The sequence below is a fragment of the Oreochromis aureus genome, linkage group 7 (genome assembly GCF_013358895.1).
Source record: "Oreochromis aureus strain Israel breed Guangdong linkage group 7, ZZ_aureus, whole genome shotgun sequence".
Classification (NCBI taxonomy): domain Eukaryota; kingdom Metazoa; phylum Chordata; class Actinopteri; order Cichliformes; family Cichlidae; genus Oreochromis; species Oreochromis aureus.
In genome coordinates, this window is record NC_052948.1 from 49,687,601 (window position 1) to 49,703,714 (window position 16,114).

At 39.1% G+C, this 16,114-nt stretch overlaps 2 protein-coding genes across 2 annotated transcripts; one reads left to right on the top strand and one right to left on the bottom strand.

Annotated features, from left to right (window-relative positions):
- Positions 1-243: 243 nt before the first annotated feature.
- miga2 (mitoguardin 2) lies at positions 244-10,201 on the bottom strand. Its single transcript, XM_031754621.2, has 16 exons — positions 10,051-10,201; positions 9,044-9,279; positions 8,755-8,965; positions 8,514-8,629; positions 8,286-8,406; positions 7,687-7,814; positions 7,004-7,121; positions 6,744-6,850; positions 6,445-6,548; positions 5,964-6,036; positions 5,785-5,871; positions 5,575-5,673; positions 4,631-4,765; positions 4,492-4,545; positions 4,277-4,393; positions 244-3,324 (listed from the first exon to the last, which is right to left on the bottom strand). Exons 2-16 carry the CDS (start codon positions 9,137-9,139, stop codon positions 3,124-3,126), a joined length of 1,767 nt encoding a protein of 588 aa, XP_031610481.1. The 5' UTR covers positions 9,140-9,279; positions 10,051-10,201; the 3' UTR covers positions 244-3,123.
- A 627-nt stretch (positions 10,202-10,828) lies between these two features.
- Positions 10,829-15,623, top strand: st6galnac4 (ST6 (alpha-N-acetyl-neuraminyl-2,3-beta-galactosyl-1,3)-N-acetylgalactosaminide alpha-2,6-sialyltransferase 4). The gene is made up of 5 exons (XM_031754721.2): positions 10,829-11,249; positions 11,351-11,497; positions 12,112-12,521; positions 13,473-13,580; positions 13,705-15,623. The coding sequence occupies exons 1-5, from the start codon at positions 11,238-11,240 to the stop codon at positions 13,889-13,891; spliced, it is 864 nt and encodes a 287-aa protein (XP_031610581.1). The 5' UTR covers positions 10,829-11,237; the 3' UTR covers positions 13,892-15,623.
- Positions 15,624-16,114: the final 491 nt, after the last annotated feature.

A 16,114-nucleotide genomic window follows, 5' to 3' on the forward strand; every position in this document is an offset into this window, starting at 1 on the left:
AGAATACTGATGATTTGTGCCCTCTTTTGAAGCTACTACTAAAATAGTAAATTTACTTACCATTATTTTAGTCATATTAGATTTTTTTTCCTCATATTGTCTACTATGATCAAGTACTCCCTTCAAACGTTTAAATAAAATTAAGCCAGTGTTTTTTGATATACCTGTCCTAACAATATTTTTTTTTAAACTCTCAATTAGAATGTTTGATTTTTGTGAAATAAAATAAATAACTCAATATCATTTAACAAAAAATAACATTTAATATGGAAAATTAAAATCAGATCAGAGTTTCTGCTGTTGATTAACAATAGAAAAGACAAAAGGCATGAGTAGGACACTTGAAACACAGCAGTGACGTTCAAAACAAAACCAATCTTTCTCTACAGTTTGGCCACCTGAAATTCTTGCAAAAACTCTTGCATCAAATATATGCTAAGAAGTCGTCTCCGTGCTCAATATTATTTTTTTTAAATTAGAAATTTCTAAATATTTGTAATCTGGCATCTTTAAAATGTACAGCTAAAGGCTAAGCCTGGGTCTACAGGTAGCATGTTACACTGATATATTATCTGAGAAAAAGCAGACCAATCTGTGGACACAAGACTAAACAGAAGCATTTTTCCATAACAGCATTTACCTGCATGACACATAATGGTATAAAAACGACTAGAACAGTTAAAAGTGGAGAATTTGAACAAGATGAACACATTAACAAAACCTAGATAGCAGATTAACAATGATCATATGTATAGTGATCTGGGAAAGATAATTTCTCTACTGTACAGCATTTATGTTCTTTATTATCAATAATATGTCAGTTCTTTGATGCAACAAATAAATCAACAACTATTAAAAAAGGGTTATTGGACATTCTTGGATTTTTCTGCTAAAGTGCAAAATGCTCATCTGTCACAATGAGGAACCAAATTATTTTCTGTAAAAGCTCAATTTACAGTTTTGGTTCACATTAGACAGAAACACCAAATAACCCTGCAAATACTGAATCAAAATAAAAGAAAATAAAAGCTCTTAATTTAAGAGACTTTGATTTGGATTATCACTGCCACAAGAAATACACTTGTATGGACTCAGAAGATAAACTACTGACACTAAAACGCCCCAAGTAATCAGAGAGAATTCTTTTCCTCCCTTTAGATAACTGTGCTTCTCTGTAAATAAATAATCTTTTCTTTTTTTAAATTCAATTTCATGAAGACGATTTAGTTTGTATATATCTGCGAATAAGAAATGCGCCTGTGCAGTAGTGGTGTAATCGACGCGAGAATTACGGAATAAATGCCATTCGGTAACAAGTTTACAGTACTTGGGAAAGCAAAGCAGACTCAGATGTTATCAGTGCACCTACGTGGATGACAGTCCAGCTGTACAATGCCCTGTTCTTCATTACAGATCTTTATAACATCAGAAATAGCCTCGCTAAGAATACTAAATGGCAATGTTTCATTTAGCGGTTGCGTCACTGTTTACATATATTTTTTCTAAGCAAGATCTCCACAGGTGTCCACCTTCTTACACACACACACACACACACACACACACACACACACACACACACACACACACACACACACACACACACACACACACACACACACACACACACACACACACACACACACACACACACACACACACACACACACACACACACACACACACACACACACACACACACACACACACACACACACACACACACACACACACACAAAACAGCGCCCTTTTATCACTGAAGGTACAGAAAAAGTACAGATGTAAACAAAAACATAAATGATTCAGTAGGTGTGCTGTTAAGGTGTGATAGTGAGTGAGCGAGTGAACATGCACCGTGCTCGGGCCCCAATGCTGGCTCACCTACTTTAATGCCATTTTTAATGTTAAACAGTGAAAACTGCCACGAAAAGACTCTTGTTCATGTCGTGTGAACACATGGCATCCACTTTGTTAAAGGCTTATTTGGTACAACTTGCAACTGGACACTTATAGACCCAAATGTTTGCAAGCAATTAAACTGCGAGAATGTCTCAAATTCAGACTTTAGAATTAGGAAATACAAATCGAGAGAACTCAAGTGTCATTGTTTATTGTCTTTAGCATCTTCTAAACTGTTGTGTTTTATGTAATAGTTTTCAGACAGGTATTTCACATCTCACACTCTTTTATTTGCAGTTAAGAGTGCTGTTTTTGGGGGGGGGGGTTTGGTGCCATTTAAATCTGAATATTTGCATTGTAATTTATAGAAAGTAAACCTTCATAATCCCTTAGCACATGCTTCTTCAAACACTCATGTTTACTGCAACTGTGAACACTGGTGTCAAACATGGGTAACATGCCAGTACCCTACACAAGTTCAAACGTCTTTTTGCATTCAACAGACTTTCTTGGTTTCATCACATTATAAACACGATTAACCCAAAGTGAAGAAAATAAATAAAGACATTAAAGAGGATTTAAGGACAAGTGTGGAGACAAACCCATCTCATTTTGCATTAAACAGCAGCACTAATAATCAGTTGGCCAAAGTGTTCAAGAACTCTCAGGAACTCTCATCATTTTAAACAGATAATCTTCCTTAATTTAATATAAAACGCAGAAACACAAAATACTGATTCCCACACCATAATTCCCCCTAATTCCAGAGGTGATGAAGAGTTCTCTGAAAGCGCGCAATCCATGTGGAGTAAAAGTGTAGCGGGCACAGTTTTCATGCTTCCCGTTAGGCCTGTTTTCAAGAACTCACCCAACAAGGCAGAGACAAGTCCTTGCACGTCTGTCATTACATGACTGCAGTCGGTATTCTCGATGATTACACAGCAGCAACATAAAAGAGGTGGGATCGTTAGCCTCCCTCCTTAGTACAACGAACAATGACTTTGTAGAACTGGTGAAAGTATGTCCTACTGAAGCCATCATGTTTAATGAAACACGGATGAATAAATGAATAATGCTGGTTCTCAGTGTATCACAGGAGGATGATTCATTCCAGTCTGAATACAGACACACTGTTCAGCTGTGACTTCTTGCTGTTCCCTAACTTGTCAGCCTCTTTGCTGTTGGCTGGTACAAGGCCCAGTGAAGCTCTTTGTTACCCTACTCCTCCTAGTTGGTCCCTGAAGAGCCCTCTGGGTCTCTGGGCAGGGCACCGTTGATCTCGAGAAGGCTATCGATTCCCAGATACCCAAGTAAAATATCACTCCGGCGGTGGGAAAGGTTCAGGATGTCCTCGGCCAAACACTGTGCAGAGGTGAAGCGGACCTTGTCGTGGTCAAACATATCCTTAAGGTACTGCACGATTTGTTGCTGCAGGTAAAAGGAGAGAAAACAAAATGAAAAGATGGTGTATTAAAGTATGTAAGCAACATGTTAAGCCACATGAAGTCAACTTCATGTGGCTTAGTAGGTTAGCTCTGAGCCACATGAATGCAAGTTCCCCTATCACTGTTACTGCGTCTACTACTACTTTGACTATAAAGGCTCTGCACGTAATGATGTCTGTGGCTCAGGAGCTGCTCCTTAAATCTAAAAAATATTTAAATTAGGTTTGTATATAGGTTTTAAGCTAAGTTCTCGACTATGATCATTTTGGTGTTTTGACGACAGATATAATGAGCGAATCTGGGCCAGACTGAAAAACTGCTTTACTGTAGTTTTTGACTCTAATGAGGACCATAACTTAACCATAAACAAAATAAGCATCATGTTGTATTATATAAAGAGTACATTAATGACTGATGATATCATCGGCAAGATGCTTAATGACATCATAGAAATGTCACTGTCCCACAGACTTCTATACAGTCACTTCTTTTCACACCAAAATAGTTCCCACCCCCCAAAGATCATAAGAGAAAACACAGGTTTAAGCCACTTCAGTGTTGGCTTCAATTTTCAGCGCTGGAAGCTGAGGTGTGGAGATGTGCATGTACTCTACCAAAGGAGCAGGTAAAGAACCTTTGGAGATGCATTAAAGGAAATGCAGGTTTATGAGTTTCACTCTGACTGTTCTTTTCTTCCAACACCACTTCTATTAAGTTTTCTAACCTGATTAAAGAAAGTATCTTGCAGCATCTTGGCTTTTTCCCCCCCCATCCTCTGCTGTACATCTCACTATACAATTATATAAATTATGCATTTAGTGTCATGTGATGTAAAAACTGTAGAGTTATACATTAACCTAGTGGTTTTCCTACACAGGGGATAGTGTCTGCTTGCACTGAAATATTTTTAAACCATGTACTCAGTATGGCCTTACCTTAAAAATTGTGCACACTTCACTCAGGTGCTGTCGGGGTCCTAAAAAGCCAAAAGCTAAAACTGGGCTCACATGCTCCGATATGGCATAGAAGTGGGAGATAAATCCATCAGGAACCTGCACAGAGGAGAAGAACAAGCTATCAGAATAAACAAAAGATCGTTTTTTTTAAAGCCATTAAAAAGTATTAATTTCTAAAACTAGTATAACCTCACCATTAGAAGACGCCTTTTGGCTTTTAGGACGGACCAGCAAGCAGTTGCCAAAGCCTACCAGAAAATTAAAACTATTATTAAAGAAACTGCATGTTGGTGGAATATGGAGTATGTATCTGTGCATGTGCATTATATTAACCGTTTCTTTAAAGCTGTCAGAGAGCCAGCGATTCCTCAGCACAGCCACCACAGAGGAAGGAGGGCTCTCCAGGTCTTCGAATGCGTCCATCAGGATGAAGTCCAACACTATGTCGAAAAAGTTCATACAAACCACCTGCAAGGACCACAAGGAAGAGTGAAATTATTTCTTATTTAGCAGCAGTGCTGTTTTGAACTGCTCTGGCATCAGTCATACCTGACTTGGAACATATAAAGGACTAGACAGTGTTGTGCAACTGTTGTACAAGAAAAAAAACTTCTGTATTTTTTCTTATCTACTGTGGTGTCATGAAGGTTTGTAAGAGTGGGCTCCTGGTTGGTCTGTTTCAGATATACGCACACCCGAGCATGTGTGAACATGTCCTGCGGATAGTTTGAGGCTATACTACTGATGAACAGCTGGTGGCAGCAATGTGCAACATATTAAAGCCATGTATCTCTGACTCAAAGAGCTGCGCACACTGTCATGTGTGTCTTTGTCATGGGTTGGTTATAGCTATCATTGAGAAACTACAAAATAAAGCATTAGGTCCATTTAAATATTTTTACTAAAAAAAATAAAATAAATAATATTAATTAAAAAAAAAACAGAACGGCAACACAAATGAAAATTAATAAATACAAATGTTAACTGATGTTTGCAATGAATAGCTAGTGATTGCATTCACTTGTCCCATTCATGCTTACTGTAAACACACACACACACACACACACACACACACACACACACACACACACACACACACACACACACACACACACACACACACACACACACACACACACACACACACACACACACACACACACACACACACACACACACACACACACACACACACACACACACACACACACACACACACACACACACACACACAATCACATTGATGTGATGACTTGAATAACAGCATGATTACTCACCCCTCGACCCTCCAGCTCCATCTTAGTGATCGGCCACGTTTCCTCTCTCTGAGTGTACAGCAGCATGTCTTCATAGCTTTCTAGAAAAGCTTTGGGGCTCTGAAGCAAAAAATAAAAGATAAAATGAGATCAATTAAAATAAATAATTACAGCTCTTTAAATTTGTCCAAAAAAGACACATAACTGGGGATCCAGTGAGGAGTATTTTACCTTGTTTGCTTTTACCATTAAACCCACAATCATTTGCTTTCCGGTCTCCATGAAAAATGTACGATGAGTTTCATCTAACAACAGGATCTGGAAAAGAAAAGCATCACTGCTTTAATTTCTGTAGTATTTTGGTTTTAAACATGTGTATATGTATGATGTGTGGGTTTGCTGAAACCAACCTGGAATGCTTGTCTCACACAGTGAAGCTTGGCAAGGAAGTCTTGGTCACTATAACATTCAAGTAGTTCAGTCCTGGTAAACACAGAAAATTTGATTTAAGTCAACAAAGGCTCAGGCTTCTCTTGGCTGCTGTATACTGGAATATAAGATGTTTTGTTTTTTGTTTTTTTGAGCACCACTATTACCTTTTGTTAAAATGTGCATTTGCACATCCAAAAAGTAACACGAGCATTAATTTGGAGTCTAAAAAGAAAAATTCACTATTCACTTTTTGCTCAGTTTTGGTCTCCACCAGTTTAGCTGCTAAAGGATTTTTCATGTTTGACAATGAAACTGTGTTTCTCAGTAGTTTTAGTTGAAAGTCTATGTGGGACCACAGACACAACAGACAGCGACTCATATGGCATTATCTACAGTAATATTTACCATTTTTAGAAAAGTATTTGTCAGTGCATCTTTAAGTGTACAAATAAAAAATACCTCAGGGTCCTATAGGCCACTTTGTCTTCATGGACCAGAGACAGGGCTTCTTCATAAAGGGCTGCTGGCTGACAGACCTCCCCTAGAGACATGGCATCTAACAGCTGCACATAAACACGCATATCTCAGTGCACAGTCTGTGTGTGTGTGTGTGTGTGTGTGTGTGTGTGTGTGTGTGTGTGTGTGTGTGTGTGTGTATGAGATGAATACATGAGTGAGGGGGGAGGTTTTTTGAAGGGTCAGGAGTGTACTGTGTTTTCTGATGGTCTGTCTTTAGAGGGCAGGGAAAAGAAGCTCACCTCCGCAGCCGAAAAGAAGGAGTCATCAGAAGTGACAGTAGTAGCATCGTCCTCTTGCAGTCTGTGGAAACTTTCCACTTGAGGCAAGATTAGCGTTCCTTCACTTTCTGCCAAAGGAACAAAATAAGTGCCAGAGCCAGACAGAAAGCACACATGTTTAGCTCTAAGCACTGACAGAGGCAAAGAGCCAAGAGTCCAAATGTATGATCTTTGATTAATAATATTTATACTGTCTGATAGGGTCACACAGAAATTCTTACCAAAGTCTGCCAGCACATTGTCTGCTGGGATACTGCTTCCAAAATCCTCCTGTAGGTGATACGCTCTGTGCAGTAGTGTCTCTAACTTCTCAGCAAACACTTTATTTTGGGCTTCACCCTGTAAGAGAAAAAGAATAAACACCCCAATTTATATGAGCACTTTTTTTCTATAATTATTAGGCAATTGATTAATGCACTGATGTGTTGCAACAACATCACGTAGAATATTTGATTTTTTCTGCCTCTGATGGATAATGCTTTATAAGATTAACAGGAAATCTCAGCTTTAATGTTCCCCAGTGTAACCATTTATATTATGATCCAACCTCAGCCTTCGCTGAAAGATGACGGCTCTCATGCAGCAATAGCAGACATGCTTTACAGAGTTACTTTTCATAGTGAGAGTTCAGTCACAGTCCCACTGTGCAAGTGGACTCCAATCCATATTTGGTTTGGGAAACTATCAACTATCATAAGCTTCGTAAACTGGAGCCAGTGATAGCTTCAAGTGGTTTGGAGTGACTCATCTAGACCCACTGAGAGTGATTTGGTTGATCTTCAGTAGAAAGACTGTTGAGGTTCAGACTTTGAATTTCAGACATTGTATCTTTCAAAATGTTGCTTGACATCATTTAATGATTAGCGATCCCACCACACACTGGTGATACCAGTTCAATGGTTACCGTGGTAACGTCTCCACATGTTGCTCCCTGCAGAGCCAGGCTGTTGTTGCTGGATGTTGAGTGGGGTTGATGGCGAATATTCAGTGCCTGTTCCCACTTTCGCAGAGCCTCCTCAAACAGCTCCATGCCTAGCACGAAGAGAACATTTGAATCCCAACGTTGTCTGGAGTTATGCCCCCTCTTACATGTAGTACACAGCAGTTCAATTCACACATGGGCTCAGTGAGATTTTACATAGACTAAAACCTGCTGTATGTCAGTCCAATTCATTCAAACATCACTCACATACAGTCCCCCAGTTAATTAAAAGAGTAATTACAGGCTGTGTGAAAACAGTTTTAAGCACATTACTCGTAAGGTGAAAAATAATGGTACTGCACTACAAATCTACAGAGTTACAGGAACTGGTATTTTTGCATCAAATTGATACTGATTAATATTGGTTGCATGTAATTATAGATAGCTTGTGCTCTAATGTCATCTTCAAATAGTGAAAAGAAAAAAAAAAAAAAAAAGTGGCTTTACGCTGTTTTTTTATATTAAAAAATAAAAACAAACAAAAAAAACCCACAAGTTTTAGTGAATATGTGAATACTTACCCATTAAATAGAGATTCTCTGCATTAGCATCCTCTACTGCCCCTGACTCTTCCACCACAGGCTCTGCCTCCCATGGGGTGGATGGATTGGCAGACTGATTTGGAGAGCTTGGGACTCGCGTCTATGTCAGAAATGTGCATGCAAACACATATACACCCGAAGATGGTGAAAAAAATAATAATAAGTCAAAAATAAAGCAAACACAACAAAAAAAAGTATAAAACTTACAGATGCCAGGCTGTGTGATGAACTTGAGTGTTTACTGGGAGCCAGGGAGGAAATTCCACTCATCGTATCATTGCTTCGAGTGCTGGGACTCATCATCTGTCGACCAGTAAACGGGGCTGTCCCAAAAGAAAAACATTTCCTCATTGAATGTTTCACAGCAACCACTGCTGAAAGACGCTAAACAGCCCGTAACAACAACAACAACAACAAAAAGAAGAAACATAATATTCTGTCTTCACACCTCTCTTTAATGATGAGGGCCGTCCTGTCTTCATGAGCGACTCTGGTATTCCCACTGTCTTCTGGCCATCCTTTTCTTGTGTTCCCTGCTTCCTCTTTCTTCCTCGCCTTTTTAACTGATGAGCAGTGAGAGCTAGAGCTACACTGCCCAGCGCTGTGGCAAACAGCACCTTCTTCAGGCTCGGTGTAAGCCTCAGCTGGGAAAATATGGACTGAAAGCAAAAGAAGCAGTGAGGATACGACCAAACATAGCATACACTCTGTGTGTGCATGTGTATAAAGGGATTTACCTGCCCAAATGTGGAATAGAGAAAGACGGGTATCTCTGCTACAGTCATGGCCAAAGCCTGAGCGATGGACATCCCTTCTCCTCGTCTCATTGACATCTCAAGAATTATAATGCCTTCAGGCCACAGCAAAAATTAAGTTTCCCCTCTGGTCTGAGATCAGCCAGCTCAGGACCTGCTGATGAACCATCCGTAATCAACCACTCTCTCGTCCAGTGGCTGACTGCAGTCGTGTTGTTCTACAACAGATAGGTAAAAACCTTGTGTTCTAAGTGTAGGTGCTTTTAACTGCACGACCATTATAATAGCAGCTATCAGTTCAAACTATTTTCACTGTACTACTCTCCAGACACAGATTTAACTTGTACAGGTTTATGGTTTGACCTGGAAGGAGAGCAGACTGACACGCTGCCAGCTACTACTTAACCAGTCTGGAGTGTCTGGTATGCAAATAGGCAACAAGCACGCCATTCAACATACTGTACGAGACAAAGCCTCACAAAAGATAGTAGTTGTAGCTTCAATATGAGAAACTGGGTGACTTTCTATATCTCTGAAGCAAACTAGTGTACATAAAGCACAACTATGTTCCATACAGACTGAAGTTATCGACAACAAGGCTGCTAGTTGATAGAAATTTGACATGTTAAAGCGAAAGCTAGCTGTTAGCCAGCTCAGGAAGTAGAAAACAGTAATTTTCCTGACACAATTTATTTTAGAGCTTTCCCTTAAATTCAACAGTAGGGTTTATGTCTGTCTTTAAAGCTCGAGTCATTGACAGCTAAATATTAGCACTGGCAAGGATGAAACTGTCTTTTTAGAGGAGCATATGCTAACGTTAGCTAGCTTATTCGGCTAGCCTTATCTGTCATTCCGCATCATAGCATCACCAGGTCAAGCTGGCTTCAGAGCAAAGTCTGTGAGCTGACACCTTACAGACTTCAAGGCGGCTTTGTGTGCAGCTTCCCCAGAGGCGCAACTAATAACATAATCCCTGCGTAGGTACATACCGTGATCATCCGAGGCGTCAAGGAAGGACATCCCCGTGTCACAGTCAGTGAAAGTCGCACGGTGGATTCTTTTTTTTCCCTAACGCCCTACGTAGTTAACGCAAGAATACAGACGCGGACACGGGCCAGTCGGGTGAGGTGTGAAGATAGTTACCTACTTCTTGACCAATCGGATAAAACGTTAGGCGGGGCAAAAACTTTTCCAATCCAATCACATATTGGTTCTTGAAATATCGTCACTCTATCCTGATCAAACAGAAACGAAATGCTGCTAGAAAGTTCAAGGCGGTATATATACTTGGCAATTAGAAATAATGCTAAAGTGACATAATTGGGTTACGTTTGGCGAAATCTAGAGAATTATCATATTCTTAATTATATTCTTAAGGCCATAACATCGGAGTCAGGCTACTAGAATAGTATAACGAGAAAAAGTCTTGGGACGGCGTAGTTTCACCATCTGAAAAATGTTTATAAATTACTTTCCTTCTATTGTGGGAAAGAGAGTTTACGAGGGGTACTGGAACGCAGCATTGACGGCTACTTTAAAGTAACCAAAAGTATTAAGAAGACTGTTTCCGGTTTTGGCATGTTTCTTTCAGAATAAAGGAGTGATTACGCGCCAGCACATCTAATGTCATTATATTAATTTAAATACTAAGAATAATTTAAAAAAAATTATACCATAGTTGTTTATATAGTTAAAGTCATAGTTATTATAACTATTGTTATTAAAGTTACAGTTATTTCTGGTAAGTAATGTTTTTTATCAAGTTTGTTCAGGTGATAGTTTGTTGTGAAATAGTCGCTCCGGAAGCCGTATTCTGTAAAGACGGGCAACGTTATAATTTACAAGGCGGGTCCTAGGAATTGTTTGTAGGGTACTGTGTCAACAAAGCTGGGGAAGAAACGGGCAGCTTCACAGATTTGAGATGGTAGTGCATGTAAACATGGTGCAAATAAGACTAGAATAATGAGCTCGGCTACGTGATGAAAACGAAAGTAACCGCACAAAGAAACGGATACTTGAATTTGACAGATCTGGAAACGCAATTAAAAATCTTTTGATATGGAACCTTTGTGATCATGAATCGACGGTGGCTGACTGGGCACGTCTCTCTCGGGTCGGCGTGAAAAATGAGTGTCGTTCGGGCCATTGAACGCAGGGGTTTCCCGAAGGCCTTGATATGAACGTTCTGGTAAGAGTCACTCGCTTATTTAACCGATAAACAGTGGATGTTCAATAATGTGTGCGTAGCTGCACTACCCTAACATTCATACATGTTATCCGCTTGTGCAGATGCTTCGCTGGCTTTGCCTGCTCACCCTGAGCCTCCCTCTGTTGTTTTGGGTTGGACATGTGATGATACGGGACGGCCCATCACCTGCTGCGGGCAGAAAGGCACTCGAGGGCTACACGAGGATCAAGCCCGGCAGAACGGACCAGGTGAGACACAGGGAGGATAGGGTTACACAAAAAAACGCTTACAAAGGTCTGGTTCCGTTAGTTCATGGTGACCGTGAAAACTGATAGCCAGTCATATTAATTATACAGTGCATTCCTTAACCTAAATAACAAAGGCATGCAACTGTCAGTCTGTCAGTCTCTGTTGATTGTGTTTGTGTATATGTGTGTGTGTGTGTGTGTTAGGGTGAAAACCATTACTGCAGATCTATATCTGTGTCAGACTGGGAACACATTTGCATTTCAACAAGACAAAACGCTGGAGCGTACCACAAAAGAACACAGGAGTGGCTTTGGAAAAAGTCTGTGAAAGTCCTAAGTTGCACATCCAGAGTCTACAGCTGAACCCAGTAAAGAATATATGGAGATACCTTCAAATCAAAAGCTCTGTCTAGCTTGTACGATTGTTCCCAGCAAGACATGCTTGACCTAAAATTCTGATTTCATCTATTTTAATGAGCCCAACACAAATCCTTCTGAAAGCACATTCTGTAATTCCGATGGAATAACAGATGAGCTATAACCATCCAGTTACTGATTTATGTGCACAAACCACAACCTAAAAATGTCTCATCTTGCCCCTTTTTTCTCCACAGATACTGGACATCAACTGTAGTCAGTGTGCCTTGGTCTCCAGCTCAGGTCAGATGCTCGGAGCTGGTGCTGGAGAGGAGATAGACAAAATCGGGTGTGTGATCCGGATGAATAACGCGCCCACCAAGGGGTTTGAGAAAGACGTTGGGAGGCGCACCACCGTTCGTGTTGTGTCTCACACCAGCGTTCCCCTGCTGGTAAAAAATGAGCAGTATTATTTCCAGCAGTCAGCAGAGACCACATATGTGTTTTGGGGTCCTGAAAGGAACATGAGACAAGACGGCAAAGGACACATTTTCAATGCCCTCCTGAAAATGGCAAAAAAATATCCAAATGTCCGAATGTATGCTGTGACGAAAGACAAGATTGATTACTGTGACAGGGTGTTTCAGAACGAAACGGGAAAAAACAGGTACGGTATGAGTTTAACTCATTTAACTCAGTTTAACTCAGTTTAACTCATTAGTTGTACAAATAGAAAGTGTAGCCATTTACACACTGTGGAACTTTGTTCTCTAATTCAGAACATTAAAGGTGAAAATATAATTTGCTCATTTCAGCCTTAAATCAACTCAGTTGATACCTTACTTTAAAGGAAGTTATTGTGAATTCTTGTGGTCAAAGTTTACGTTTTTCTTAAACGAATCAGTGTTAGAATGTGAGGAAATAACTGCTATAACCTGAAATCCAAAAATCTCAGCGACAAAGAGATATCAATTGAAGCTGAGCTTAGGCTGGGCTCTTTGTAATACTAGTTTTTACCACAAGAGGGTGAAGCTACTCAGTGTTCCCATTGTTTAATCAGGTCAGTCGTTTACTGAGTACATTCTTTACACTTTACAGTGACAGCCTGGCTAATGGCAAAACCTCTTGAGAAATTAGGGTCTCTAAAAAGAAATATAGTGGAGGAAATAAAAATAAGTAATCCAGCCTGGGACGTGCAAACGTGGTGACCAACTACACAAAACAGCGTGCCACTGTGTTTGCCAACAAGGGTTTCTCCACCAAGTACTAAGTTGTGTTTTGCTTGGTGATCAAATACAGTTCACTCCACAACATGCAAATCAATTTATAACTTTATTGTTACGTGTTTTTCTTTCTGGATTTGTGGTTGACATTCTGTCTCTCTCCATCAAAATGAAACTACCATAAAAAATAGTGACTTATTTTTTGGGGGAAAATCAGCAAACCTACAATTACAACAGGAAATTAAATAATTACATCCCCCTTTTGTACAGTGTATAAACAGTTGTGATCTAATGTATAGTTTATGACTGGTGCCAGTTGTAGGATTTATTTTTGAATTTGTAAGAATTTGCAAAACTTTTTTTGGAAGAACAAATATTTGGTGTTTCTCAATCAGAATGAAAACTGGGGCGTTTCTCAGCACTGGATTCTTCACAATGATTCTGGCCATAGAAATGTGCGACAGCATCCACGTTTATGGAATGATTGATGACGGCTACTGCAGGTGAGACATTGATAATCCATATTCAAGCTCCATCTTTTTTTTTTTTCTATGTGTGTACATATTCTATGTATATACAGTTATGCTGAGTGTCTTTAGTGACCCACTGTTTCCTTCCTGTCAACAGCCGAGCCAATCACAGTGTTGTTCCCTACCATTATTATGAACAAAACAGAATCAATGAGTGCAAGATGTACAAGGTCCACGAGCACACCCAGCGCGGAGGCCATCGCTTCATCACTGAGAAAGCCATCTATGCCAAATGGGCAGCACGCCACAGGATAGAGTTTAAACACCCCTCCTGGAGCCTCTGAAGAATGAGATTAAGCTTTACTGGTAACAAATGATAATGGCCCCTTACAGAGATCAGTAGGACTACAAGAAAAACACATATTAAAACACAACACCATAAATTAAAACCAGTCAATACCAAAGCTGCTTTTAGATTCTTTATAACTGTGCCTTGACTTTTGCTCTTTTCTGCAGTTTTTTTTACTTCATGCTTCAATCTGGCCTGTGTAATATAAAGCTGCAATTATACACATTTCCTTTGAGACAGAAAGTGCATTATAATTATATACACAGACTGTATATAAAAGATATACCTAGCTAAAAAGCTAATGTCCTTTAAAGGTGCTTCATTTCAAATGGCCAGCAGGGGGAGACCAATCTGGTTTCATCTGGTTTAATAGAAGTCTACACGAAAACAGCCCTTCAACCCTTCCTATGAGTTTGTGGTCTCAGTTTCAGGTTTTACTGAATATAACATATTGATTTTATAAATTCCATTCCTCACTTAGAGTCAAAACAGACAGTAATTAGATTATGCTTTACTTTGTGGTGGACGCTGTCCCTCAATTTCTCATTCAGAATCTCACTAACCAATGGGTGTCATTATCACTACGCCATCATGGCCATCTTTTATATACAGCCTATAGTTATGTAGGGTCACAATTAGGGTTAATGCTGCTTTTGAATCGATAACAAATTGTCAGAAAATAACTGGCACTTATTTTACCGTCACAGAAATCTAAACACGCATGAGATAGTGGCATTTCAGCATTCTTGTATGAAAGATAACTTGTTATAAGAAAGTCAACCACCAGAAAATTCAGCTGATTAGAACAAATAATGACTAATCCCTTCAGCTCTTCTATTATTGTTTTACACGCTCTTGGTCCATGATCATGATCAAAAGATGACAATGTCAATTCAGCATTAAAGTAGAGTTGAGGTCAAAGCTGAAGTAATCCTGTATTTATGGCCTCTGGACATTTTAAAAGGAAAGCTGTTTTCAGACAAGCCTTTGTGTTGCATTTCATTTGAACTTCTTCAACAAATAAGCATATTTGAGCAACTTGAAGTTGGTGCTTATTTCTGTAAAAACCTCTTAGTGTTATGCTGTAAGCTCTCTACTGAAACTTTATGCTTGCATTTGTTGCTGTCACAGTAACTGTAACAATATGGGCGAGTTACAGTGTTAAAATGCTTGAAGTGGTAACATTTCATTGAACGTGCATTAAACCGTGTTCAGGTCTTTCTGTAGCGCCGCTGAACTCGTGATCCTGCCGTTTGCTGTTTTCACATCTGCTTTGGTGACCACATTATACTCGCTCACACCCACAGAAACTGAAAAAGCTCTTTGGGGTATATGATAAAATGTTACATTTGAATCAACAATTGTGAGCAAAGGAAGACTCCCATTGTCTTGTTTTAATACTGAATTTCATCTTTAAAGTTTTTTACCATTTATATTTTGCTGCCTGTTACTATTAAAAACATAGAGCTGCCTTTTCAGTTGCATAATGCTTATTTGGTGGCTTATTCCAGAGACTGCATCAGTATTTGCACTAGTGAGCAAGCGTTTTACTATAATGTGTACTTCAGACATGAAGTGTTTAAATTTACTTGTGTTTTAGCAGCCAAAGTCTATGTATATGGTAAAAGAAAGAAAAAAAAAAAAACAACCTTTCAAGTAGAGCTGGGCGATATAAGATTTTTTCATATCACGATATGTTTTTTTCATTTCAGGCGATAACGATATATATCACGATATAAGCCAAATAACTATATTTGTAAGATTTAAATGTGCCGTTGCTCACAAGTAATGATCAGCAGGTTGTTTTGATTTAAATATTTATTTTCCATAATAAGTTCAACAGGGTAGATGTACTTAAGGAACATGAGACTTCAGTTTCAGATAAATAAAGGCAAATATTGCAAACTACACAAAAGGTAGCCGCTAAAGCATTTAAGTTTCAAAATAGAACAAACAAAACAGACCACTAAATTGTCAATTCCACTTAGAAACAAAATATTAATTCTAAAAATAAATCTTAGTTTGTTTTACAGAAGAACAGACAAAATTGACTAACTTTTGTCAATATCAAATAAACTGAGAACTAAAAGGAAATTCTCAATCTCTCCTTGTTGTATAGCTTAGCTATTACCTCAATTAGCTGCTTGAATCCTTTATTTTCGAACGTGTTTATTGGTAGCATGTCTTTAGCATGACGGTAGGCTATGGCATTCGTTAT